Source organism: Myotis lucifugus, unplaced genomic scaffold (genome assembly GCF_000147115.1).
Source record: "Myotis lucifugus unplaced genomic scaffold, Myoluc2.0 scaffold_384, whole genome shotgun sequence".
In the NCBI taxonomy this organism is placed as follows: Eukaryota; Metazoa; Chordata; class Mammalia; order Chiroptera; family Vespertilionidae; genus Myotis; species Myotis lucifugus.
In genome coordinates, this window is record NW_005871432.1 from 373,545 (window position 1) to 400,511 (window position 26,967).

General features: G+C 45.6%; 2 protein-coding genes across 2 annotated transcripts in view; both read right to left on the minus strand.

Annotated features, from left to right (window-relative positions):
• HLCS (holocarboxylase synthetase) overlaps positions 1-26,967 on the minus strand; it is a 158,105-nt gene that overhangs the window by 56,460 nt on the left and 74,678 nt on the right. The window lies entirely within an intron of this gene.
• On the minus strand, positions 23,614-24,135 carry LOC106699377 (60S ribosomal protein L27a). Its single transcript, XM_014467256.1, has one exon. It carries the CDS (start codon positions 24,099-24,101, stop codon positions 23,655-23,657), a length of 447 nt encoding a protein of 148 aa, XP_014322742.1. The 5' UTR covers positions 24,102-24,135; the 3' UTR covers positions 23,614-23,654.

Consider the following 26,967-nt stretch of genomic DNA (forward strand, 5'->3'; position numbering starts at 1 on the left):
CCTGATCAGCCCTGCTCTGTGTGTGACAGGGTAGAGCCATAACTCTCCATTGGCCCTGCCCGAGTGTGACAGTGGCGGCGCCCAATCCCTGATCGGCCCTGCTCTGTGGGTGATAGAGGGTGGCGCCCCAACCCCCCTCCACGGGCCTTGCTCTGTGTGTGACAGGGTAGAGCCATAACCTCCCCATTGGCCCTGCCCTGAGTGTGACAGGGTGCAGCGCCCCAACCCCCTGATCTGCCCTGCTCTGTGTGTGACAGGGGGCGGTGCCCCAAATCCCCTATCGGCCCTACTCTGTGAGTGACAGCGGGGAGCTCCTCAACCCCCTGATGGGCCCTGCTCTGTGCGTGACAGGGTACGGAGCCCCAACACCCCTGATGGGCCCTGCTCTGTGCGTGACAAGGGGCAGCGCCCCAACCCCCTGATCGGCCCTGCTCTGTGCGTGACAGGGGGTGGCGCCGCAACCTCCCCATCGACCCTGCCTTGAGTGTGACAGGGGGCGGTGCCCCAACCCCCCAATTGGCCCTACCCTGAGCGTGACTGAGGGTGGCATCGCAACCTCCTGATCCGCCCTGCTCTGTGCATGACGGGGCGGCGCCCCAACTCCCCAATCGGCCCTGCTCTGAGCCTGTCCAGGGGCTGCACCTAGGGATTGGGCCTGCCCTCTGCCACCCGGGAGCAGGCCTAAGCCAGCAGGTCGTTATCTCCCAAAGGGAGGGGTCCCAGACTGCGAGAGGGCACAGGCCGGGCTGGGGGACCCCCCCCCCCGAGTGCACAAATTTTTGTGCACCGGGCCTCTAGTATATATATAAAAGGCTAAGTTGACTCGCACATGCACGATACATATAAAGCTCTTGCTGGCGCCAATTGCACGCGTGTGTTTCGATCTGTCATTGTCGATCGTGAATTTGGTTGACACTTCTATTATAGAGAAAGGGTGAATAGCAATATTAAAATATTTCTAATTAATTTCCTTTCAATGTGCATGAATTAGTGCACCGAGCCACTAGTGTGGTAATAAAGGGCCCATCCTCATCTAATGGATGAAGCACAGACTTCACAAAGCATATCCACCTGACCTTTGGTTTTTTTCCAATAACATTATTTTTTTAAAATATATTTTATTGATTTTTTACAGAGAGGGATAGTTAGAAACATTGATGAGAGAGAAACATCGATCAGCTGTCTCCTGCACACCCCTCACTGGGGATGTGCCCGCAACCAAGGCACATGCCCTTGACCAGAATCGAACCTGGGACCCTTCAGTCCGCAGGCCGATGCTCTATCCACTGAGCCAGACCGGTTAGGGCTCCAATAACATTTTGATTTTAGAATAATTTTACACTTACATTGTCTTAATGCCATGGCAACTACAGTGTAATGTCTTTGTGATGGGCTTAACGGAGGTGGCGGCCACCAACACATACACATATGCCCTCCTAAGTCCATCCAGGGACAACTTGGTTGGGGATATACGGATATATAGATACACATGTAGGTGCAGATGTAGTACCTAGATAATCTTTACCACAAATTTTACTTCTTGTGTATTTAAAAAATACAGTTATGTAAGCCAATTATTCACACCTGGAAAGTGCTCTGAAAATGGAAAGGTAAGGACAGGACAAGGCTAACTATTTATGTTTAGTCATAGCAGCGTAATGATTCAAAATGAAGGTAACTGGGGGGAAAAAAAACTACCAATAAAAATAACATTTACTTCCAAATAGAGTTAAAAGAAATGAAAACACCCAAGTAGAAGTTACTTTATCTCCACAGGACTTGCCTGAGCTACAGGTCAGGGCCAAATCACTCAGGCTTTCTCAACTTGTGAGCATGGACTTATCTGCTATTTTTTTGTAAACATTGCCAAACACAATAATGACCAATAATAGCTCTTTTATCTAATCTAAGACCCCATTTACCATAGTATACTTGCCAATTTCAGAAGTGTTAAAATGTGTTTTAGAACTGACGAAATAGTAATCAAATTAAACCCAATCCAATCCAAACTACATTCGCTATTTATTTGGATCATGATGTACCATGCCAGGCAGAGAGTGGGAACTAGGTAAATATTTACTGAATCGATGGATGGCCAAGGGTGTCATATTCATTTGTTAATACGGAATTACTTGCTTTTGCTGACACACCATCTTCTCTTCCCTCTGAACCTGGCTATGCCTGGGACCCCCTACCACTTTCTTCCTTATAAGGAACTATTATTATGGATACCTCTTCATCTATACATAATTTCCCTGTAAACTTGAAATACTAATTTGTCAACTTCCTTCAAAGATTATAGAAGATTCATTGAATGCTTTCATGTACTCTGCACTTTTTTTAAAAATATATATTTTATTGATTTTTTACAGGGAGGAAGGGAGAGAGATAGAGAGTTAGAAACATCGATGAGAGAGAAACATCGATCAGCTGCCACCTGCACATCTCCTACTGGGGATGTGCCCGCAACCCAGGTACATGCCCTTGACCGGAATCGAACCTGGGACCTTTCAGTCCGCAGGCCGACGCTCTATCCACTGAGCCAAACCGGTTTCGGCACTCTGCACTTTTAATTTGTGTATGTGAGAACCTGGTCTATGACAAGACTAACCATAGCTCCCTTACCAGCTTCAGATGTACAGGATGTGTGCGCTCACCTTTTTTCTCTGTTCCTGCACGGGGCAAGGAGATGGTGGGCTGCATGTATGCATGACTGTGCACCAGGGCCGGGCACATGCTATGTAATTTACTTTATAGTCTCCGACCACCAGATGTAGAGAGTCAGGGTCACCTGTGTAAATGAGACCTAACTGGGTCTTTGTGTTTGCATTATCTAGGTAAATATTTCTCTGCATTTGAACTATGTAGACTAGGCCTATTTAGCTATTTCCTCCTCCCATCCATGGAGGACAAAACTCAATTCATTGTCCTCAGAGGTTCTCTGTGTATCTAACTCTATGACATCGAGAAAACGAAAGAGCACTGGCTCCATGCCTGCTGGAACCAGCAAGGAGGACAGAGGGCAGTGACAGAATTAGTACTACAATATCAATTCTCAACGGAAAAAAAAAAAAAAAAAACAGGGGAAAAACCACGGTGTCAGATTTACCAGGGCACTAACCCTGCAGCTTCCCTGGCAGCTCAGGTGGAGAGACTTCTGTCACAGCACAACGAGATCCATACCTTCACCAGGAGAGCCGTTCACAGGCCCACTGACTGCTTGCCCGCTGCCATCCTCACCAGGCTTCCCGCCACACACAGGATGTCCTCTGGCATGGCCAAGGCCACCTCTGCTATCTCCTGTAGACTGTCTGCTTCCTGCAGGCTTGCCTTTGCTCATTTTATGTAAGACTCCTCCACCAGGGACCTTATGAGAGCCAGAATCAAAGGCAAGACCCAGTGAGAGGCACAAATACAGCAAAGAGAATGAAGACACGTGCAACCTTCCTAACCATGGGAGAAACCAAATTACAACAATAAAGGATGGCAGCTTCCTCCTCCTCAAGGCGCCAGCTAGGTTCAAACCACCGAAGAGGCAGCAGCTGAATGGCTGCACTTTGTGTTGGTGGTGCTTTGTTAAGGGCAGCCCCCTAGGAAGCACTTTGGCGTGATGATCTACGGGTTTAAGGTCTTCAACAGTGACCTTGCTCCTTGAGTTTGTCCTAAAACTTATTTTTCAAATACATAAAAGACTGGCACAAAAATGTTCAATGTAGCTTCAGAATGACAGAAATTTGAAATTTCCTAAATATCCAACAGCACTAAGACCATTAATAAACATTATGAGCAACTGATCGGGCCACTCTGCCTACTGTCTTAGCCTTAACTCTCCCCAAAAAGAGCCTGAAGCTAGGGCTGCTGTGCAGGTAGTTTATTCTGGAGTGAAGATGAGTGGGAACTGGGGGGACTTTTGCGGAGCTAGCTAGAACATGCCTCAGACTCATGTGCCCCAGGGTCTGAAAAAGGGAGCATTAACCTGCTAGCTGCCATCCCAACTGGTCAAGGCGTGCCCAGTGGGAACACTCTTCCCAGGAGAGCCTGGATGAAAGCTAGGTGGACTCCGGCAGGGCCCCACATTGCTGGGGTCGGAGAACCCACTTAACCACGGGGGGTGGGCGTCTGGTTACACCTGTATGAGGCTGGCTGCTAAAACAATGGCCCAGAGAAAAGATGAGTCCAATACAACTTTACTGAAATTTTTAACTAGAGGTGAAGTGCCAACACGGGAGCGTGGTTCTAATATAAAATTTGGTGAAAAATAAAAACACACAATTCTGTCCACACTAAAATTATATCACCATGAAATATTTTTGCTTCTAGGCTTGGCTTAAATAGCTTTTGGAAAAATGAAAATAAATGATATATTGACTTATTATGATGATATAATTTTTTTCTTTTATGTATTTTCATTAAAACATAGTTTGTACAATAAATATGAAACATTAAAAATTAAACCAACCAGGATCTCTAAGAACTAGTCTAGTTCAGTACTTCTGAAATTATATGAGTCCCACAAAGTTTCCAAAATGGATGTTTCTGATAATCTCCCAACAATTTTAATTTAGTAATTAATATAGCTATCTATCATCATTACTGACAAAATGTACTGAGTAATTGGGCCCAGACTGAGCTGGGTAAACACTTTGCATGCATTATTATATTTAAGCCTGATTTCAAGTAAGGTTAAGTGCCTTTATTTTATAGATAAAATGACTACAGTTTAGAAAGAATCAGTTACTTGATCAACAAACCATGACTTTGCATTACACTGCACACCTCATGAAATGATTGTCAAGCCTAGACGAATCTCAGTTCTTTTAAGCCAACATTTGAAATACATAATCACCTTTTACTACTATTGATTTAAGTACTTTTTCCAATGAATGAACCTTTTAATCCCCATCCCCCACATGACAGAAAGAGCTTTTCACCTGTCAATCTTTAACATTTAACACCTGTCTCTTTTGTTCTTAATTCCCCTATTTCCCATTTTACTATGTTGCTGGTGGGTTGTCTTTTCCATATAAGATAAAGGTATGTGCCAAACACCAACTTTAACTTTTTTCAGTGACAAATTAATCCCATCGAGTTTATTTGTAATTTGGCATGAAAATATTCATAAAATGTAACTAAAAATATACACATGATCAAGTATAACCCTTACTGACTGTGATACAAAGAGAAGGTGGGTGCCCATGCGAGGAGGCCTCCCCTCAGAGAGGGGCTTAGGAAAGAGCAGTCCAGGCATGTGGGGCTGCTCTTTCCATGAGGATGGGAGGCAACAGCAAGCAGGCACATGAAGGAGACATTAGCGCCCGAGCCAGAGATAAAAGGAAGAGCTGGGCTCAATTTGCAGAAGACACACAGGAAGTGATAGATCACTGGTGCCTATGTGAAGGGTCTTTAAAAAAATTTTAAAAAAGGATCTTGGATTTGGTCCAGAGTTTGATGTGGCACTTTACAGGGGAACCACCTCAGCAGAAGCGTTGAGGTAAAGTAAGGGGTCCAGAGTTAAGAGGCCAACAGGGAGGGCCTTTTCTGAAGATCAACTTTGGGGCCAAGATGAGAAGCTGTAAGAGGAAGGACTTGATCACTCGAGGACACAGAGAAATGGGATGGCCTAAATAGAGCCAATCTAGAATATGTCCCACTGGTTCAAATCCCGTACCTGTTTAACCCTAAAGACCAAGCCAAAGCCCTACTCCTGTAAGAAGCCTTTGCAGACCCCCAGGGGGAGGTAAGGAGGACTGGCACCCCGAATCCTTCCAACTTCCTTCTAGGGTGCTTTCCTATCCTAGAGGATGAAAAAATTAAAAATGGCGTTCCCAAACTCCCTGCGTGTAAGGCTCTGGAGGCAGCTGACATAAGTTTGCAACTAGATACAAACACATAGGTTTTGGAAGAAGGAAAAGAGGTGGAGACACCTCCTGCTGCTTCGGCTGCTGTGTCGAGCATCCCAAGGCCACAAGCTTCCTGCACGTGAGTGGGTGCAGCAGCGGTAGGACCTGACCCCTGGTCTCAGCTACAAGGTGCGCTCCTAAAGTGAGCAGTTCCATTAGCAACCGTGACTCCTCTTCCTCAGCGGTGGGCTGCTTCAGAGGCTGTTTTCCAGGTCATTCTTGGAGCTAACCCAGAGTAGTGCCTTCAGCCCTCTCATTGATCTGCCATGCATCCAACCACCCTGCATTCAATCCCTTTTGGCTCAAAAGATCTGGAACCAAGCCCTCCTTTACCTCCAACTCATACCAGGCAAACAGTTCTACTGTGTGGCAATTTCTAGAATGGCTACATCAAGTTGTACATCATGTCTTGTATGTGAACTTTTCACAACACTGTGAAATACATAATTAATATAATTATTCCCATGTTACAAATGAGGAAGCTTGTCTATGTTTACACGGTTAGCAGTGGAACTGGGATTTCATTCTGCTACCCTGCGCCCCCCCCCGCCCCAGTAAAGAATTAGACAGTGACTACAGAACAAAGAAAAAGAGAGGAAATGGAGGTGATACAGGACCCAGTGTTGGCTTAATAGTATAAATATGATCTGGATATGTTTATAGGCAAAAGGAATACAGAAGAGTAGGAAAAGAATGGCCAAATGTGTGGATAAAAAGAGTGCTAACAGTAGATCTGACGAGCTAGATGGTGAGAGGGAGCGTGGTCGACAGCAGGGACGGTGCACTCAGGAGACCTAAGAGATCGCTGAGAACACGAACAGGATGGCAGGCTAGGAAATGGAGGTGTCTTGTAGAATCCATGAGGAGCTTGTACTTGAAGTCTGTTTGGGGGGTTAAATAATTCCCATGGCAGAAAGAAACTCAGTGATGAGTATTTTTCTAGTCTTCCCATGTTTTGAGAACTGAAGAAAGGATATTAACTTTTGTTGTATGTGCTGATCGAAGTTTGATTCAATAGATTAGGAAGGAATTGAATAAAAACAGGTATCAGGATATCAACCAGGAGGAAACATTGCTCATGGGACTGGATTTCTTAAAAGAATACTCACACTTTTATCTCTCCAGGGCTCCATACTTGGAAACTGGTAGTACTTAGTTTGTGGAATAAATGAGTGGTTGTGCTGCACTAGAGCAGGCAGGATCAACACCCTGGAAATGTTAAGGACGTGCTGAATACAACTCTGCTCTTGGGGAGCCCTGGTCTTTCCTTCATTTTCCCTTTTTAGAAGGGGATAATGGCCTACTCAGCAATTCTTTTTCTGACTATAACATAATACCATATTTTCAATAACAGTAAAACAATTTGCATTAGAAGGTGTTCTTCCATCTACCAGAGTTAATTTTTTAAGTGGATAAGCAATTAAAGATGTCAAGTAGATTAAAATTGATCCCTAGCATAAAAGTTGTGATCAATAAAAAACAATCTGTAAATTTGATTGCATAAATCCTTTTTACTTAAGTCCACTATAAGCATAATTTTCAGGATCACTCCTTTGATCTCACTTACTGGAAAAGAAAATGTAATAAAAATATTGCTGCAGAACTTAGTTTTCAACAAATGACAATATACCTATTTTAAAATTTGAACCACTCATGCAAGACAGATGTGTGATTATCAGACCATACTGCTAATCATGGAAAATGTGTGATTAAAAAGACCCTTGGGATCTAGCCAAGCTCCTAAACTGGTATAAAAAAATGCTCTCAAAAATGCAGTGCGCTTTATGTAACTGGTTTCACCAGCCCCTTCCTGGTTTCCACAGTTTGGCAACTTCACACACTGTCCTCAGGCTTCCTGCCGTGAGGTTTTAACTAACTCACCCACCAGCCACCTCTCCTCGCCCCACTTAGTTGCCATTTCTACTGAACCGTGACACTTCAGATAACATACCCAAACCCCACGGACTGTTTTACCTGCCAGACAGGATGTCTTGCTGCCCAGTTTAAAAGAGCAGCTCATCAGTGTTCAACTCTTGGTTCTACCTCTCATCGGCGCCTCCTCCCCCCTCAGGCACCCACCACATTATCTAATCTAAGGGCATTTTCACTCGGTTCAGTAGCAACTGTTGTATCATTTACTATTTGTCTATAGGTTCACCCTAAAAGCTGATATGCATGCTATGACACATATTTCACATTATTGACTATACTAGAGGCCCGATGCACAAAGATTCATGCAAGAATAGGCCTTCCTTCCCCTGGCTGCCAGCACCGCCTCTGCTTGGCCTGGAGCTGCCTTTCCGCTTTCCCATGCTGCCCAGAGGCCCAGAGTGGCTGAGGCAGTGCAGAAAGCCTGCGTCGTCGCCATGGTGATGATGCAAGCATCCTGCCCTGCCCCCAGCCGTCTGCATATGCAAATTAACTACCATCTTTGTTGGGTTAATTTGCATACGCACTCCTGATTGGCTGGTGGGTGTCACGAAGGTATGGTCAATTTGCATCTTTCTCTTTTATTAGTGTAGATAGGTTTTACTTAGAATGAGACAAACAGTACCCTAGTGTATTTCCTTCTCAGTGGGCTCCCTGTCATTCAATGGCAAATGCTTCTAGTGCCAAAATAAAAAAGAGGATTTTTTCCTAACAGATACTGTTAACTGGTGGGTTGAACGGTGCCCCTCCCGGCAATACAAGTCCGTGTCCTACTCCCTGGAACCTGTGCATACTCCTTGCCTGATAAACGTTCTTTGCAGATATAATTAAGGGTCCTGAGATGAGATCATCCTGGACCTGGCGGGCCCTAAGCCCAATGACAAGTGTCCTCCTTTGAGGCAGAAGAGGAAAGGGCACAGGAACAGGAGGAGACAGAGGCAGAGGCTGGAGAGGCGGGGCCGCCGGCCAGGCAGAGCCTCGGACCCAACACAGTCATTCCCGGGCTCCCTGGTCACCGGTTGCCAAACATCACATTTACATTTACGTTGCTTTTGTGCGTGAAGAGTCAGCAAATGTGTCCTCAATTGCAAGTAAAGGGAAAACAAACACGCCCCTCCAGGAGTCCTCGGCGCCCCGCACACCGCCCTGAGGAGGGCTGTGAAGGGCTGGGCACGGCCTCCCGCGCTGACTCTGGCCTCACTGTTTGTGGGGCGCTGGGTCCCTGTGAACCGGCTCCCTCAGCGAACACCATGCCACCCGAGGGCGCGGAGTCCCCACAGAGGAACAAACATCCAGAAAAACATTTGCTCCAGCCCCGGATTCGGGCGGAGATGCTAACGTCCAGGAAAGGCAACGGAGGATGTGTACTTACCAGCCCCGCCCGAGGGGGTACACCGGGCGGAACCACGGGGGAGGCTCGAAGTGAGAGCGCGGCGGGGACTGCGACTCGGCTGTGAGGAGAAGGGCTCCTTCGCCTGTCCGTCCAGCCTGAGGGAGACCTGCTGGCACATGGCGGCTCATCAACATGCTTGAGGGAGACCTGCTGGCACATGGCGGCTCATCAACATGCTTGGTCGTCACCTGGTTTCTTTACGCCATTACCTGACTCCAAACGTGCAAGTGAATGTCCTTCTCTGACTGGGAGCGGCTGCTTTGAGCGCCATGTCCAAGTGAGCACGTGAGCACGACCAATGGAGGCCGAGGGGCCCCAGCGACCCGTTGCTCAAGATACTAAGCACCAGTGTGACCTATCGCGAGAAAAACCAACCACGAGTGTGTCCTATCGCGAGAAAAACCAAGCCTGAGTGACCTATCGCGAAAATGACCAACCACGAGTGCGACCCACAGCAAGAAAAACCGAGTGGCTGACCTATCGCGAGAAAGGCCGAGAGCGAGTGGCCTGGCATTCCTATCGCGAGAACATCGTGCCAGACACCAAGAGCAGGGTGCGCATGCCTCGGTGCTCCGCAGGTTCAGGCGATGTACGAAGAGGCTCTTCCGGAAAATCCTTCTAAGGCTTCCTATTCTGAGCGCAAAATAAACTTTCAGGTTGAGAAACGAGGCCAAGTTCTTAAGAAAAGTGCAATGATGGCCCAGGAACTGCGTGGCGTCAGGACGCAGGGAGCGCTGCGCATTGGAAGTCATCTCGAGCCTCCTGGGTGCCCGGATGAATGTCTTCGGCCTCCTCTCCCGATGCCCAGTGGCCCCGCCCCCTGGGACCCCCCACGGAACCCCAGGGGTGGGGAGGAGCCCATTCCTGCAGAGCAGGCAGCTGCTTCCAAGATTTAAAGCCAAGAGATTCCAAGGCGTCTGACTCCGCTTATCAGGAAAGAACTTGCAGTTTTGTCTTTTCTAAATGTGACAAAGACTTTAATTTCACATTATGTCAGGAGTTCCATGGAGCCAATTTCCAGTGCCAAATACTCCTGGATGAATCCCACAGAAATCAGGCAGAAAAAGCAGCAATCATAACTATCACCTTTGGGGTCAAAATTTTGATTAAAAACAACTGACAACCAAAATGCGTTCTATTAGCGGTAAGATTAAACCCAGAACATATGTCAAAGCTGTACTGTGAGGTCACAATTCTCTAGATGACAGTTGGAAGCAGTAATTTTATAAACTGGGCCCCTCCCATAAACCCAGATATAGTTCAGACAGACACTGTGGACTCCAGGGTGATGCCCGCTCCGTGCAAAACCCTGGGGAGTGCTGCTGTCCCGGGGCCTCCCCCCCACCAGGCCCCATGGGGCTCCTGCCCTGCGTTTATGGACGTGGGCGTGGCTCCCAATCCAGGGCTGGGATCAGGTGTCACAGGATCACGGTTCTGCACGCTCGGGATCAGCTGTTCTTGAGCAGACATGCCACTTGAGTGGTCTAATTGGCCTCTATAAAGATGTCATGATTTGCCAGCAATCATCAGCACCAGGACATTTTTAGACACGAAAATATCCCTTCTGGCACGTCAGAGGTGGTGATGCCTCTCGCTTTCCGTGGGCCTTTCGAGCCTCGGTCGTAGCCACAAAGAGCTGATTCCCATTTTATTTTAATCCAACCAGGAGTCACCTGGCTGATAGGCATGCTCTGGCCGACCATGCCCACATCTGACTTCTCTTCTTACTCAATCATGTCATGCGAAGACGCCCATGGCCTCTCCCCAGCTCCCATCCCCAACGCCACTGTCTGAATTCTCATCCTTATTATGGTTTCCTCCGATTAGTGAGATCATCTCCAAAAACATCCCTGAGTCAGTCCACCTCTCCGGCTCGCCACTGTCACAAGATTGTTCTGGAACACAGCCCTGCGGGCATACTCAAAGGGCCGAAGGGCCTTAATGGTCAGCCCTTCCGTCCAGGCAAGTTAATCTGCCTCTTAGCTGTGAAATAGGAACAAGAACTAAGCTCACCAAGGCTATGACTGGACTACTATTTTGCTTATTAATACAGTGAAAATCCTGTTGTGTTTTTTTTTTTGTTTGTTTTTTTTTTAAAGGCAGTTAAGTGTCAGGGAATGACCTAAGCTGCTTTCTCAGGTAGCAGGAACTGTATGGAAATGTTTGCTGCAGATGGTAAAGGTACACTAACTGCATGGCCCTTATGTTCTTAGAACAGGGTCGTGCATATATTGTTCAGAAAGCTATAAAGGTTTGTGAAGCCCTAAAGCATTACAAAAACTGTGCACTATGTTTTAAAGGTTTTTATCAACTGAAGAACCTTTTCTAAGTAGAAACTTCTACGAATAGGCAACTCGAAATCACCCCAAATTTACACCCGAACAAGATTTAGACATTTAAACATACAACACAAAAGACGGCATGTTGGCCCTGCCATGCCAGGGAATAATCCACACACAATGAAAGTGGCTGAATGATCAATCTCAGCAAAAAAAAAAACAACAAAAAAAAAACCTTATTACTCAAGAGGGCGTTAATGCTTAACTTGTCCAGTGGCTGCTCTTACCACAACTCCACCTCAAACTCACAGCATTATCGGCAGGAACAGAATGACAGTTGTTTAAAAATAAAGATTCTTCCCCCAGAGAAGTTATTCTATAGAAGAACAAACATTAGTAAGAACCGCAGCAGTCGAGCAGGAAGAAATGAGTGGTAATTTTCACACATTGGAAGAGTTGGTTTTTCATAAAAGTATAATTTTAGAGAAATGTGTAAGTCAGCAGTAATCACGAAGCCGTATCAAGCTCAGTAATGAAAGCCACTTTTGTCTCGGTGGGCTCGGTACAGCCCAGCCCCTGCTGGAACCCTGATACGCCGTACAGCTAACCAAGTCCTTACACTGCGGTGGGAGCAGGGACGGCAAGAAATAGAAATTGAAAACAAAATGAGTAGGCTTCCTGAAACAATGCCAAAATCGGAATAATCCTCGGGTAATGACCATGTATGCAGTTGATAGCTTCCCAAGTTTTTCTTTCCCCACTTCTTAAGTAACATGGGGATCGGGGCCAATTTTAAAGCCAGAGAATACTTAGGAGCTATTTTTAGGTCATTTCATGCCATTTTTAGTTGACTAGTGTAACCTGGGCGGCACTTTCATTTCAGAGCAGCCGAGGAAGCACGCCTGCGCTCTCCCTGTGCCCAAGCCAGATGCCAGCGTCCACCCTCCCAGGAAACTCGCCAGTGATAGGCCATCGCCCTCACTGCCACCAGCTTCTTATGAATGTGAGTTTTCTTTCCTTCCATCGCGGGTTCAATGGTGGCATCTTCTCTCCCCAAAACATACGTCCATGTCCAAATACCCAGATTCTGAGAATGTTTTCTTTAAAAAAAAAAAAAAAAGTGTGTGTGTGTGTGTATCTTTATTGACTTCAGAGAAGAAGGGAGAGGGAGAGAGAAAGAGAAACCTCAATGATGAGAGAGAATCATTGATTGGCTGCCTCCTGTACAATCAGGGATTGATCTGGCAACCCAGGCATATGCCCTGACCGGAATCGAACCGCGGCCAGGCCTGAGAATGTTTTCTTATTTGAAAAAAAAAGGGGGGGGGGATTTTTGCAGATGTCATTAAAGATCTTGAGGTGAGATCATTCTGAATCCCGGGGTGGGCTCTAAATCCAAAGACATGCATCCTTATAGGAGGCAGAAGAGAAGCCAGGCACGCAGGGGAGGACAAGGCCACGTGAAGACCGAGGCGAGGCTGGAATGATGAATGTCCAAGCCCTAGAAGTCCAGGAGCCGGAAGGCGCAGAGAGCAGACCCTGCCCTGGAGCCTCCAGGGAGTGCGGCCCTGGCCACGCCTTGATTTGGGGCTTCTGGCCCCCAGAACTGGGAGAGAAGGATTTTCTGTGGTTTTCAGCCACCCAGTTTGTGCTCATTTGTTTCAACAGCCCCCAAAAGCAATACGTTCCAGACACACAGATAGACTAGTCTCATTTCTAAGCAGCAAAGAAACATCCCTTCACCAGTAACAGGGACCAATTTCCCGTCTTCAGGGCAATCGCAGCATTTGGTCTCTACAATGAGCCTGAATGGCATTGGACACGGGCACTGCCTCACATGTTCAATTGCTGTGCGAACACCCTTGGTTGGAAAGACACAAGAGGTCAACGTACAGCATTCATCCCACCCACCTCATAAAACAATGACCCGTTTTTAGGGTCACTTTAGTAAGTACTGCATTCGAGGCACAGAAAGCTTGCTGCAGTCAAAGGTGATGGCTGTCTTTCAGAAATGAAACTGCCGACCATCTCCCTTACATTCCCAGGTTAGGCGGTGGCTGCCTCTACTAGTAAAATCTGTCTCAAACACATTGTAATGACCATTGTTTTGTGAGGATTTGCCTTTCTTTCTACAAACAAACACAGCCACACTCTGCCTGAAGGAGGGATGCACCTCTTAAAGGGAGGGAGGAGACCAGGGAGCAGCCGGAGGAGAGGGGGCTGTGGAGGAGCAGGTCCACAGGGGACGCACACAAGAGACCAGAACTTCAGAGCCGACGCTCAAAACCCAGGCAGAGGACGTCAGCAGGCACGTCGAGGGAGAGGTCCAGACAGTCCAAGTGTCCACAGGAAGACGGCCCAGCTCACTGTTGATGTCTCACATGCACATTTCTGAAATTTCACAAGGTGTTAAGATGCAAGGAGAAGACCCCTCAAACCCAAACACGGATCTGTGATGATGTGGTACCTGTTTTCCAGCCCAACTACATCAACACAGGAAAACTCAAGATAGGGACACAATGCTGCTCATCAGGTTAAATGATCAACTCTAACGTTAACATTTACGTCACTGGATGCCAAGAGTACTAAATAGCAAAACGGTTACTTAGCTTCTAAATGCTTCACTGTTAATTTGCTAGCACAGCTTTAGAAGTGCTTTCCAAGGGAAAAAAATTCAAAATATAAACAAACTCTAATCTTCAATAAGACTCCATGAGTCATAATAAGGGTTTAGGGATGGATCTGAAATAGCCCATAAACAGGAAAGGTACGCATGGACTGACTTCAGAAAGCTTTAACATCTTATAGATTTACTTGTTTCATCACTAATTTTTACATAATCATAGAACTGAAATAGGCACATTCCTTGACTCTTAAATTTGGTTTGAGGCAAAAGTGACTAGTACAAAACACAAAAATAACCTATCACTAGAAAAGTGAGTAGATGTTTTTGTGTTTTTGTTTTTAAATCTGGTCTACCTTTACTATTGAAGCAGTATTACTTCCATAACTATTGATAGAAATTCTAAAAACACTTCCATGGGAAAACATCCAAATATCAAAACAAGTTTCACCTTAATCTTAATATATGAAGATATTATATATAAGGTATTATTGATATATTAATGATTACATTTGAAGACTTTTTAGATTGCTCCTAGTGAAATTATGATATACAAAAATGATAACTGTCTCCCACATTTTAAAGGAGGAGATTATAAAATAACGATCTTAAATGATAAGAAGGAAATGCAGGCTATATCACAATACTGTTTTTAGACTAAATTTGTAATCCTCATTTTAAAAAATTCATTAAGGTTATTTTTCACAGAGGGATGAAGAAGCAATATGAAGATAAAACTTGAAGAAGGGTGAATATTACAGTATGTGAATTATATCTCAATAAAAGAATGAGAAAGGCTTAGGCAAACATACACACAAAAAAAATGTTTGGGAGGCATTTACTTTTTCATCCTACTGCCATAAACTGAAGTTGTTTCTTAATTTGCCAAAAATATTTTAACTCAGTTGGCTCATATTTAAGATTTAATGGATTGAAAGTGTCAACCAAGGGTATTCTGTTGGCTTTGAGGTAACTGCAAACAAAACAAATAAATAAATCATTGTTCAAATATTAGAACAATTTATACTGTATATAAAAAGCTAGATTTCATAAAATTTGATAATAAATAAAAATGGCCCCCTGTTATCTAGAAGTCAGATACCGCAACTTCTTTGGATGACGTGCCGACTTAATCAGCACTTGAATATGGCAAAGTCAAGGGCTGCACAACTCGGTGGCTAAGAGGACGGGAGTCAAGAGCCTGGGCTGGGACTGGGGTCTGTCCTCAGGAACATAAAACCTCGGACGAATTACAGCCTCTTGGCTGCTGTCTTCTCCTCGTAAAACGGGGACAATGCAATTTCTGCCTCAGGTGACTAATGCGTGTGAAAGCACCAGGCACAGTGCTTGCCTGCAGTGGGCAGCTACAAATGTGAGCCGTGGCCCTAAGTGGCCTGGCTCTGGTCCTCGGGTCAGGCCAGGCACCTTAGAAATCCTTGTTGTTGGTAACACGAGGTCATCAAGTGAGAATGCTAGAATGGAAGCTCAAAGTACTGACCCTGAACTCTCCTACATGACTGGCTGGAAAACAGCTTGACGGGCTGAGCAGAAAACCACCGAGGCTAACATACGCACACCTTGCAACCCAGATCGCCTCCGCGGTATGTACTCCACAGCAAGGTCCGCCAAAAGCACCAGACCACTCATAACAGCGCCATATGCAGCAGCCCCAAACCAAATGCCCAGCAACAGCAGAATGCACAGACCGTGGAATATTCGCCCCATAGGGTATTTGACAGCAACGAAGATGAACAAAGTAGGCAGATGTAACCATGTGGATGAACACAAACAATCCATGTGTATGTTTCCATCTGTATCAAGTACAAAACCAGGCAAAACTAGGATGGTGCTAAAACTAGGACAGTCCCCACAGAGGGGGACAGGGACCAGAGTGGACCATGGCAGAGGCCTCTGGGATGCTAGACTGGTCTATTTCTTGATCTGATTACATCCATGAGTTTAGTGTAAAAATTGAAACAGTGCACCCTTAGGATATGTGCATTTTTGTATGCATTTTATAATTCCATAATACTTTTTTATTAAATATATATTTTATTGATGTCAGAGAGGAAGGGAGAAGGAGAGAGAGAGAGAAACATCAATGATGAGAGAGAATCATTGATCTGCTGCCTCCTGCATGCCCCCAACTGGTGATCAAGCCCGAAATCCAGGCATGTGCCCTTGACTGGAATCAAACCCAGGACCCTTTAGTCTGCAGGCTGACGCTCTATCCATTGAGCCAAATCAGCTAAGGCCATAATACTTCTTTAAAATCTACCTCTGCTGCTGAAAAAAGTCTGCCTCGCTCAAGGTTATGTGCCAAGAGCAGCACATACCACTGTACTCCCCAGCCCTGAATGCCACGGGCCTCCATCACCTCACCACCTGCTGGGCGGGAACACAGGCCAGATACAACACCTTCTCCCACCCATGATTTCTTCACTCACTTCTAAACCTGGCATCTTGCTGTTGCTTTTCACATGTTTGAAACTGGGCACGTTTCCCTGCCATATTTCTTCACTCCGAGACTTTGGCTATCTCCCAATGGAAGGAATTCAGGATCCAGAGCTAAAGTGAACCTACGGACACCACGCTCTTTCCATGAAACACATCTTCCCTCAGGCAAGTCGTTTAAAAGGAGTATCTACTTTAAAGACACAATTTTAAAGGAGTTAATCCTTAAAAGAGTAACTTATTTGTAAGCAATCGAAATGAATGCTAGCAATTTATAGAATTTTCTAATTATTAGGTATAACTCATACCATATCAACCTCAGTAAAATTTATAAGGTATATGCAATGTTGTTTTAAAATATAAAGCATGTAAAAAAAATAAAAGTCTCTAAAATGTTGTACAGTCAATTCTAAAACATCCAAATGACTATTTCTTTGGACCACTATGCATGAGAAATAATTCCTTTTGAAAGTAAACACATCCTCATATAAGAATATTTCAGTCAATAGTGTTCCCTCTCAGAGGTGGTGCCCAGGGGTTTTTTAGGGCAATAAAAATACTCTGTATGATACTACAGTGGTAGATACATGTTACTTACATTTGACAAAACCCATAGAACTGTACAACACAAAGCTCGAACCCTAATGCAAACCACGGACTTATAATGAATAACATGTATCAATACAGGTTTATCAATGTTACACAAGATGTTAAAAATTGTTAGGCAAGGTATTAGTAATGGGGAAATTAGGGTGGGGAGCAGAAGGAGAGGGAATATATGAAAATTCTACTTTCTGTTCAATTTTTTATAAAACTAAACTCTATGAAGTCTATTAATTAAAAAATAAAATAAATACTGCTCCCTCCCAGCTTTTAAGATTTGCACATTTTACGTTGCTGGTTTTGCAGGAAACGCCTCATCTAAAAGACAAAAGCAACAGGAAAGAACAAAAGCTTTTGCACATTTTCAAGGGTTTACGACTGATTATGCATAAGTTTTTTCCCCCCTGTTAGTAACTATACAGACACAATTTTCAAAATGCAGTAGGGAGACCAACTATCATGGGTTTGTCTTTCTTTTTCTTTTCCTTTTTTTGTACTGGGCTGGCATACTGTTCTTCTGTGTAAGAAAACATAATGCAAAATGTATTCAAATAAAAGCAAGAATAAGGGTCGACTTTAATACCTCAGGGAGAAACCCGATCGATGGGTCCATAAGGAAAGATGTATGCATTAGGTGCTCCCTAATTACCACTGCTTTGGTGGGCAGCAGTGTTGGTGAAACAGATGTTGCAGACCTATTAAAGAAGGGGTTTCAAACATCTGCTTACAATTTCAAGGCAATTGTAAATACAGCAGAGAAGGTCAATTGGGCCAATTAAGGCCGATGTGCAAATCCACCTCCGCAGGTTGCTCCTCGAGCGTACATGGACTTGAGTTTTTATGCTTCTACTTTCTTCCACCACCACTTTTTTTAAACACAGGAAATAAGTTTAATAACTTTTGTACATTCTGATTGTGATGTTTTAAAATAGCAACAAACGTTCTGTTTAAGGCATCAACTACACACCTTTTCCTGCCCTTCCCCCACCCCTCCCGGCAAAGGGGGCCGCAATCACGTTACCAGGGAGGCCAGGAATACCCGGAGGAGCGAGGGCAGGCGTCACCCTCAGAAGTCACTACTGTGATGCCCTCACGGCCCCTCGCCGCCGTGCTGATCAGCAACATTTGCTGTTTCTACCACAGGCCCCTTCCCCGGCCTCAATGAGAAAACCATGAGGCTCCCTGACCAGGAAAACAGTGGCAAATGCCCCTCGCCTGACCTCAGCTGCAAAATCTAACCCCCACTCTGAGACCTCTGAAACGCTAGGGCACCACGGGGACCATCGGCCACACGAGGCGGCTCCGGCCAGCCCAGCGAAGATGTGGGGTGTTACACCCCACATTACTAGGTAATTTTTGTTAAAGCTGAAGGGTTACTTTAAAAAAAATTACTGAATTTATTGGGTTGACATTGGTTAATAAAAGTATATAGGTTTCAGGTGTACAATTCTGTAACACATCATCTGTAGATTGTATTGTGTAAAAGCTGAAGGAGTAATAGTTTGTTTTTTAGGGTCACTATGTAGGTATAAATGTCCACGAACCCCCGGGACCAAAACGGCCTGCTTTGATGGCGATAAGAAACCAGCCTCACCGACCTTCTTTCCCGCGCGCCAGGCTGAGGCCACAGGGGAGTGTTGGTGGCCCGGGTGAGGGGGTCTAGGTTAGAAAGACCTACATTCTCAGTGACCTCAAAGTTTGCTTTTTCATCTATAAAATGGGAATACTACCACCTCCTAGAGCAGCGGTTCTCAACCTGTGGGTCCCGACCCCTTTGGCGGTCGAACGACCCTTTCACAGGGGTCGCCTAAGACCATCCTGCATATCAGATATTTACATGACGATTCATAACAGTAGCAACATTACAGTTATGAAGTAGCAACGAAAATAATTTTATGGTTGGGTCACAACATGAGGAACTGTATTTAAAGGGCCAGAAGGTTGAGAACCACTGTCCTAGAGCTTTAAAAGTTGACATACAGTTGGCACCAGTGAGTGCTAATTTCCCAAAGCTGACAGTAGACACTCAGTAAATGTTGGTTTTGTGCCCTCCTTCTGAGACCTTCCGGACCTCCATTAAGACTCTTCTAGGGGCCCAGCCGGCTTGGCTCACTGGTTGAGCGTCGACCTATGAACCAGGAGGTCACAGTTCGATTCCCAGTCAGGGCACATGCCCAGGTTATGGTCTCGATCCCAGTGGGGGCCATGCAGGAGGCAGCCAATCAGTGATTCTCTCTCATCATTGATGTTTCTATCTCTCTCACTCTCCCTTCTCTGAAATCAATAAAAATATATACATATATTTTTTAAAAGACACTTCCAGGGGCCTGACCCTTTGTTCCCAAACAGAGGAGGAAGGTCTCTTCAGTTCCTACTTGTTCAGGGGAAGGTCTACTCGGCTGTGTCGTCGCTGATGTTGTTATTATTTGCTTTGTAATTTTGGTGAAACGAGAGTAGATCAGGGGTCCTCAAACTTTTTAAACAGGGGGCCAGTTCACTGTCCCTCAGACCGTTGGAGGGCCGGACTATAGTTTAAAAAACAACTATGAACAAATTCCTATGCACACTGCACATATCTTATTTTGAAGTAAAAAAGCAAAACGGGAACAAATACAATATTTGTATTTGCATGTGGCCCGCGGGCCGTAGTTTGAGGACCCCTGGAGTAGATAATGAAAGGAGAGAGAGAAAGTCCTAAAGCAGGACTCCTTCTGCAGGATGAAAACAAACAGCATTCGGAACAAAGACAATGCTGAAGGGAAGTCAGTAGGACACAGAAACGAAGTTGAGAAAGAACTTTTTCTTCTCCTGTCCCCTTTTCACTTTTCAACCTTGAGGCTCCGCTCCCTCAGGTCTGAGCAGGAATAAAGAGCCCTGCTTGTCCAAACAGCCGCTAAATCTGAGAGCAAACAGCTCGGCTCTTCTGCCGGTTCCTGTCAATACCCCGTCTCCGCCCGCTCGGCCCGCAAAGCCAGCTGTGCCGCGGCCTCCTCCTTCACCCGCCCCCGCGAGGGGATTCCACAGGCCGTTCCCAGAACAGCCCTGGCGATTTTTGTCGCCTTTTCAAAAAACACAAAAATCTGACTCACGTGGCTCTCTGTTTCGGCTGCTCAGCTTAAACTTATTTTAAAAACTCCCCTTCATAGTAAATAGTGATGCTGAGGCTATGATACCACTGCTGCCGCAATATAAAGTGATTGTTTTTCTCTTGCAACAAATTATCGTAGTTTTATTGTTGAAAAGCTTTGGGCAGCAACTTTAGGAAATGGCAAAACTATCTGGGATTCAGAATATACAACTGGCGCCAGACACTGGGAATGTGTTTTACGTGGAAATGGAAGTTTGGAGGGCAAAATCTACCTTTGTTAATTTAGCACAGGATTTACAAAGTGATTACTAAGAGCTGGTAGTCGGAGAAGCAAAATAGAATCAAAGTTATCTGAACGCTAGTGTAGACTCTTTTCTACGAATCATTTACAAGGAATTCCGTAGAGCTAACAGCATCACACAGAAAGTTACAGTATGCATTTAACAGTGGGTATAAATATCTTATTTTTAATACTTTATGTAGTAGATATTAATAGCATCTTCTTTACTATCCTACTAATCGGTCTCAATTTGTTAGAATTGCATATAAGCTAAGGAACTGATATCCAAACTACCTCACTAAAAAGTTCCCCCAAAATAATTTTTATTTTAAAATTTGGATATGGTAAATTGTGAAACCAAATTAACATTTGGGTCAATACTCCAAAGAGTTAGGATATCAAGGAGAATCCTCTTGCTAATATTCTATATGCCAGAAACACTGCCTCTCTATTTCTTTCAATAGGATTTATTGTTTTTTCCCTTCCTGTTCTACAGCAGCAATACATATTCACAGAAGAAATTTTAGAAAATTCAGAAAACCACAAAGAAGGGGGGAAAGTCTCCCATAATTCCATCCCCCAAAGAGAACTGCCTGTAACACATTCTGGTACACTCGTTCGGTGCCCTTGAGTGTGTGCACAAACCTTTTCTTTACTTTTTTAAAACAAAACTTGGGCCATACTGTGGGTATTGTTTTTGGATCTGTTTTTACGGGTTTTACCAGCTAAGAAATTGTTCATTAAGTCCTATTCTGAGGCACCGAGACTTTTTCTGGACCATAAATAGTGGTGCAGGAACATGCAGACACAGGATCTACTTCATCTTCTTGGATTAAATTCCCACAAAGTGAATTGTCGGGTCAAAATATATGCATATTTTAAGGCGCTTGTTACACAAGACACACCAGCAAAGCTGTATTAATTCTGCACCAACAGTGTGAGAATACCCTTCCCCCTGTCCCTTTGCCCAAATAATATTTTAATCGTCACAATTTATCACGCACAAAGTTATGTCTTTGTCCATTTTTATTACTAATCATATTCAGATGTTTTCCCACATTTTTACTGGTCACCTGATTGCTTCCTTGGGGAGCTGACGGCTCTTTCCCTCACCCATTCTTCCAGTTGTAAAAAACAGTGTACTGAAAATATTAACCCTTTGATTATAATTTATGTCCCAACTATTTTTTTTCTCCAGTGGTCACCTGTTTCATAGTGTTGCTTGACATACAAAAATTTATATCTGTACAGAAACCTATGTTTTTCTCTCATTTTCTTTTGGATTTTTAAGCTTAGACAGGCGCTTCCTATCCCAAGAGCAAATAAACAATCTGTTTTACATATTGAACTAATATCGGGAGGGCACCGATTTTGATTGCAATGATTGAGAGGGCAAAACAGAGTTGGAAAGAAAGAAGGGATCCCGAAGGAGAAAGAGGTGAGAGGCTTCTAAAAATAACATTTGGTAGACATCGGCCAAATGCGAGTCTAATTTGCTTCTTAGTTAATGAAGGAGAAAATGGAGATGGGGAAGGAATAAAAGCTCCATTCTAGAACGGTACTAATAAAACCCCCTCTGAAGACAATCACAACATTCTGGTTATACACGGAAATCTAACCCTAAAATAATAAAGAATATATTGATATAACAGCGCTGCGAATAAGTCCCATTTAGGCTGTGTTATTTTAACAATGACCCAGAAAATGTTGAACTGAAGTAGTTTGTGACATGCCCGGCCTGGGGAGCATAAAACCACGGAGAGCCACAGGTTCTCGGGAGCGTACCTGGAACAGGCCCTCTGTCTGCACTCTGTTCATCAGTAACTGTGTGCCAAAGGGCTAATGCGTATTATTTATAAAGAGCCCACACACAAATGTATGTGCGTGTACATGTAAATGTTACTTATTTCCAAAGGTAAAAAGAAAAATCTATTGAATCCCCTTCACTTTGTCCCATCATTAACTGTAACCATAAGCTCATCATAGTTCAACAGAAGAGAACGGCTTCGGCAGCTCTGGGCCACACCCCTGCACCTCCTGCCTGAGGGTGGAGAAGGGGCCTCTGGGAGCATCCGTGTGGGAGGAGGCCACAGAGGCCAGAGACTTGCTCACCCAGACTCTGGCCAGAGCGGCCAGACAGTCCAGTATTCCTGCGGCGGCGGGCTGCCAGGCGGCTTCCTCCCCAGCGACCGTGGGTGCTGGGACCCTGGCTCTGTCCTCCTCGCGTCCTCACTCGCTGCCCCGGCCTCTTCCTTCCCCTTCCCTTTCCCCTTATTTGTGAGCCACCAACACCCAGGCTCCAACACATTTCTTTTCCGCTCAAGTTACCCCGTCAATTTGTTGTCTGCAATCCTGAGCTGTGACCTGGACAAACTCTTCGTGTGTTTATTTGTTTGTTTGTTTCTTTTCTGTTTCTTTCCTTTTTCAAACTCTTGGTTGCCCCCACCCTGAAGCGGCTCTCCTGGGCTGTCACTGACAGACGCTTAACTTTCCTACAAACATTAAAAAGTGAGTCGGGTGTGGATGTGAACCTATGCATTCTCTCTCACTGCATGAAGGGACTTGGAGGAGAGAGGGGACAAAGGGACATGTGGGGGTGACCGCTGGGGGCAGCTCACCGATGACCTCCCGACCTCTCTGTGGGCTGCAGCACAGGTGACAGCTCAGTGCTGCGGGACCCCCACCAGGTCGGGGAGGTGGGGGGATAGGGGCACCCCGCTTTACCTTGTGCCTTGCAGCTCCAGAGAAGCCCCAGCCCAGAGGCCAGCCCCAAACCAGCACAGGGACAGACCATGGACTCAGGAAGGTGCCTCCCGAGGGAGGGGACACGGGACACCCCTCAGTGCCCGGACCCTCGGGGTGGCTCCTCTGGGCTCCCTGCCAAGGGCATGGCCAGGGAAGGGAGCGACGCCGCAGGGGAGCGTTGGTCTGTGGCCACCTCTGGCGGTTCTGGGGCGGGGACAGCAGGGCGGCATGGCCAACAAGAATGAGAGTCCTGGTCGAATTCTCATCCTCACATGTTCTTTTTTTTTTTTTTTTTTTTTTTTTTTTTTTTTTTTTTTTTAAAGTACTTGGATATTTTAATGAACTCCCCTCCATGTAGCTTCAAGCTACCAGGACACAGGCCCCACCAACACCCTTAATCTTCTCCTCGGCTCTTCTGCTGAAGAACTTGGCCTTCACAATGACAGGCTGCTTTGGGAGCTTTCCCTTCCCCAGAACTTTGTAGTAGCCCGATCGCACCACATCAATGATGGGAGCAACTCCAGTCTTGCTTTTGGCAGCATTCACCCGTGTCTGCTCACTGACCAGGGTCCACAGTTTGTCAAGGTTGACAGTTGGGCAGAAGCTCTGGTTCCTCTTCAAGTGGTAATGCCTCATACCAACTTTCCCAAAGTAACCTGGGTGATATTTGTCGAAGTTGATCCTGTGATGATGCAGGCCGCCAGCATTCCCGCGGCCCCCCGGGTGCTTCCTGTGCTTGCCGATGCGGCCGTGGCCGTGGCTCACGTGGCCCCGAAGTTTGCGGGTCTTCCTCAGTCTGGATGGCATGTCGGCGGCCGAGTAGCAAGAGGAAGGCTCTTGCGAAGTCCTCACATGTTCTTACTACATGTTCTGTGTCCCTTGTCCCCCAGCCCAATTCCAACGCGGAGACTCCATCCTGGGCGGTCAAGTGTCCAGGCTGGCCAGGAAGCAGGGCAGGGTGGGGTGACTCCCCAGGACACCCCTCCCTGCACATTTGGGGACGTGGGGACAGAGCTGAGGGTACAGTCCTCTGTCCATGGCTGGGAACCAGGCTTCCCCAATCTGTTTTAAGGAAAGAAACCTTTTGTTTCCTTAAAACAAAGGCTATGGAATAAAGCAAGATATTTCAACAGTTAGGTACGCGCCTTCTACATTTCAGAAACATACACTTGAAACTTTTCAATTAGAAAAACTAGAAACTAAATCTACCACTTTTTTGTATTGTGATTCCTGGGTACATTGTAAAGAGCTTTCTAAGCTAGCAGATCACATGTGACAGCGCCACCCTGTGACACTCAGTAGCGCCACACCTCAAAGAGGCTTCTGAGGACGCTCCGCACTCACAGGCGTTGTTCTCTTAGAGGATCCAGGAGAAACGCCCGTCCAATCTCACCGCTGGGCATAAGGCTCCATTTTCCTAAGCGCCTCTCTATTTTCAATTGGTAACTTGTTAACAAAGCAGATTTTACTCTTTACACCGGCTCTTAGTAAATTTAAAGAAAACGTGGGTAACTGGGTTGAGGTGAGTAGGCTTATTGGGAAATGACCCGAGCTCCCTCTGTGTTACCTGGACGACAAGCCTCGTGGGGCTGCCTGGGGCTCCTCCCTTCTCTCGGCTTCTCTCGGCTTCCTAGGAGACCAGAGGGTTGCTCTGAGGGCAGACAGCACCCCCCACCCTCCATCCCCCAGCTGCCCTGGGCCCTCACGCTGCCACACGCCAGGCCGCTGGATTCCCAGGCAGCTCCTGCGAACAGCCAATGCCACCTGAGCTGGTGCCAGGCCTGCACCGCCCCACTGACCGGGGGCTCTGACTTGTCCTGGATGCGGTGACAGCAGGAGAGCGGGGTCCTTCCCCGGAACGTACACCTGCTTCATTCCAGCTCGGGGCCGGGTGCACCTCTTTCAGGGCCAGAAGGACCAGGGCCTGATCTTTGGCTGGTAAGTTTGGCTACTTGGTTTGCCATGAGGATTGGCTGTGCCAATGAGTTTACATGGCAGGCACTTTCCAAAAACTGGGACAGCTACATCTGCAGCCCCAAGGTTTATACAAAAGTATATTTAAAACATGGGATAAAATAAAAGCATTTTGGCGGGGCTGGCGTGACTCAGTGGTTGAGCGTCGATCTAGGAACCAGGAGGTCACAGTTCGATTCCCGGTCAGGGCACATGCCCGGGTTGCGTGCTCGATCCCCAGTGTGGGGCGTGCAGGAGGCACCCGATCAATGAATCTTTCTCATTGTCGATGTTTCTATCTCTCTCTCCCTCTCCCTTCCTCTCTGAAATCAGTAAAAATATATTTTAAAAATAAATAAAAATAAAAGCATTTTGTTTAAAAATATATTGTCAAGGATGTATTAAAATTAACTATTTCGCCCTGACTGGTTTGGCTCAGTGGATAGAGCATCAGCCTGTGGACTGAAAGGTCCCAGGTTCGATTCCGGTCAAGGGCATGTACCTTGGTTGTGGGCACATCCCCAGTAGGAGGTGTGCAGGAGGCAGCTGATCAATGTTTCTCTCTCATCGATGTTTCTAACTATCCTTCTCCCTTTCTCTCTGTAAAAAAATCAATAAAATATATTTTTTAGAAAATTAACTATTTCAATTTTGCAATTATTTTTAAGTAGATTAAACTAGGAGTTTAAGTAAATCATTAATACGTATAATTATAATAATTTGACAAGTCACAATAAAGTCTCAGATAAGCTTGAGATATCACTGGTGGGTGACTCTAATGACTAGTCACAAACCCTCTCATGGAGCAGGTGGTCTCCAGTTCTTTGCATTCAACAAAACTGCAGAAGGATCTAGTTGAGATGATAATTGACAGCTCCATCAGTAAAAATAATTACCAATGAGCGAGCAATGTAATTTTGGCATATAACTTTGGCATCACCCAAAATTGAGTGATGATGTTACAGTAAAAAAAACAACAACTTCTTCATTCCACCTACTTTTTATGTGAAGACATTTCTCATTGGTTCCGTATATAAAAAGGAGGAAGAGAGGAACTAAACTGTCTCACTCTATCAATAAATCATGTTCACCCACAGATAAATGAACTAATTGGCACCAGTGATCTCATTCAGAGGCATATGCCCAATACCTTTTGTTACGTTTGATAAGCAGCTGGTAACATTTACGATGCGTCGGTATTGGGTCCATTGTATGGCTGCTGGTCATTATGAAGAGAACCCAAATTGGGAGGAATTGTTTTACTCTTAGAGCCCATTGTTCACAGATCACATGGTCCTGATGCAGAGAAGTATCCGAGGGCGAATGAAAAAGATGTTCAAGCATTACTATGTGTTACCCTCGAATAAAATCCTCTGAGACCTGGAACGGAACCGGGTTCAAGGAGATAAAGCGAACATAAAGGGTTGGCTGTGGAAGAAGAGCTTCATCTAATTGTTGCTGGACGAGGGTAGGCCTCGCACGGACATGGCATTCAGTCACCGGACGGACATCAGAAAGAGATGCTACTCTGTTGAACATTAATATTCATCATATGTTGGGAATTATATCCCTTGCTATTATTTAAACTTTTTCTAAAAATACTAGAGGCCCAGTGTACGAATTCATGCACGGGTGGGGTCCAGCTAGCCCTGCCCTGATTGGGGCAGATTGGGCCTGGCCGACCGGGGGGAGGGGCCGAGAGTGGGTTGGCCAACTGGCC

Excerpts from the sequence above, each read along its gene's own strand:
- LOC106699377 (XM_014467256.1), bottom strand. The coding sequence starts at position 24,101 with ATGCCATCCAGACTGAGGAAGACCCGCAAACTTCGGGGCCACGTGAGC.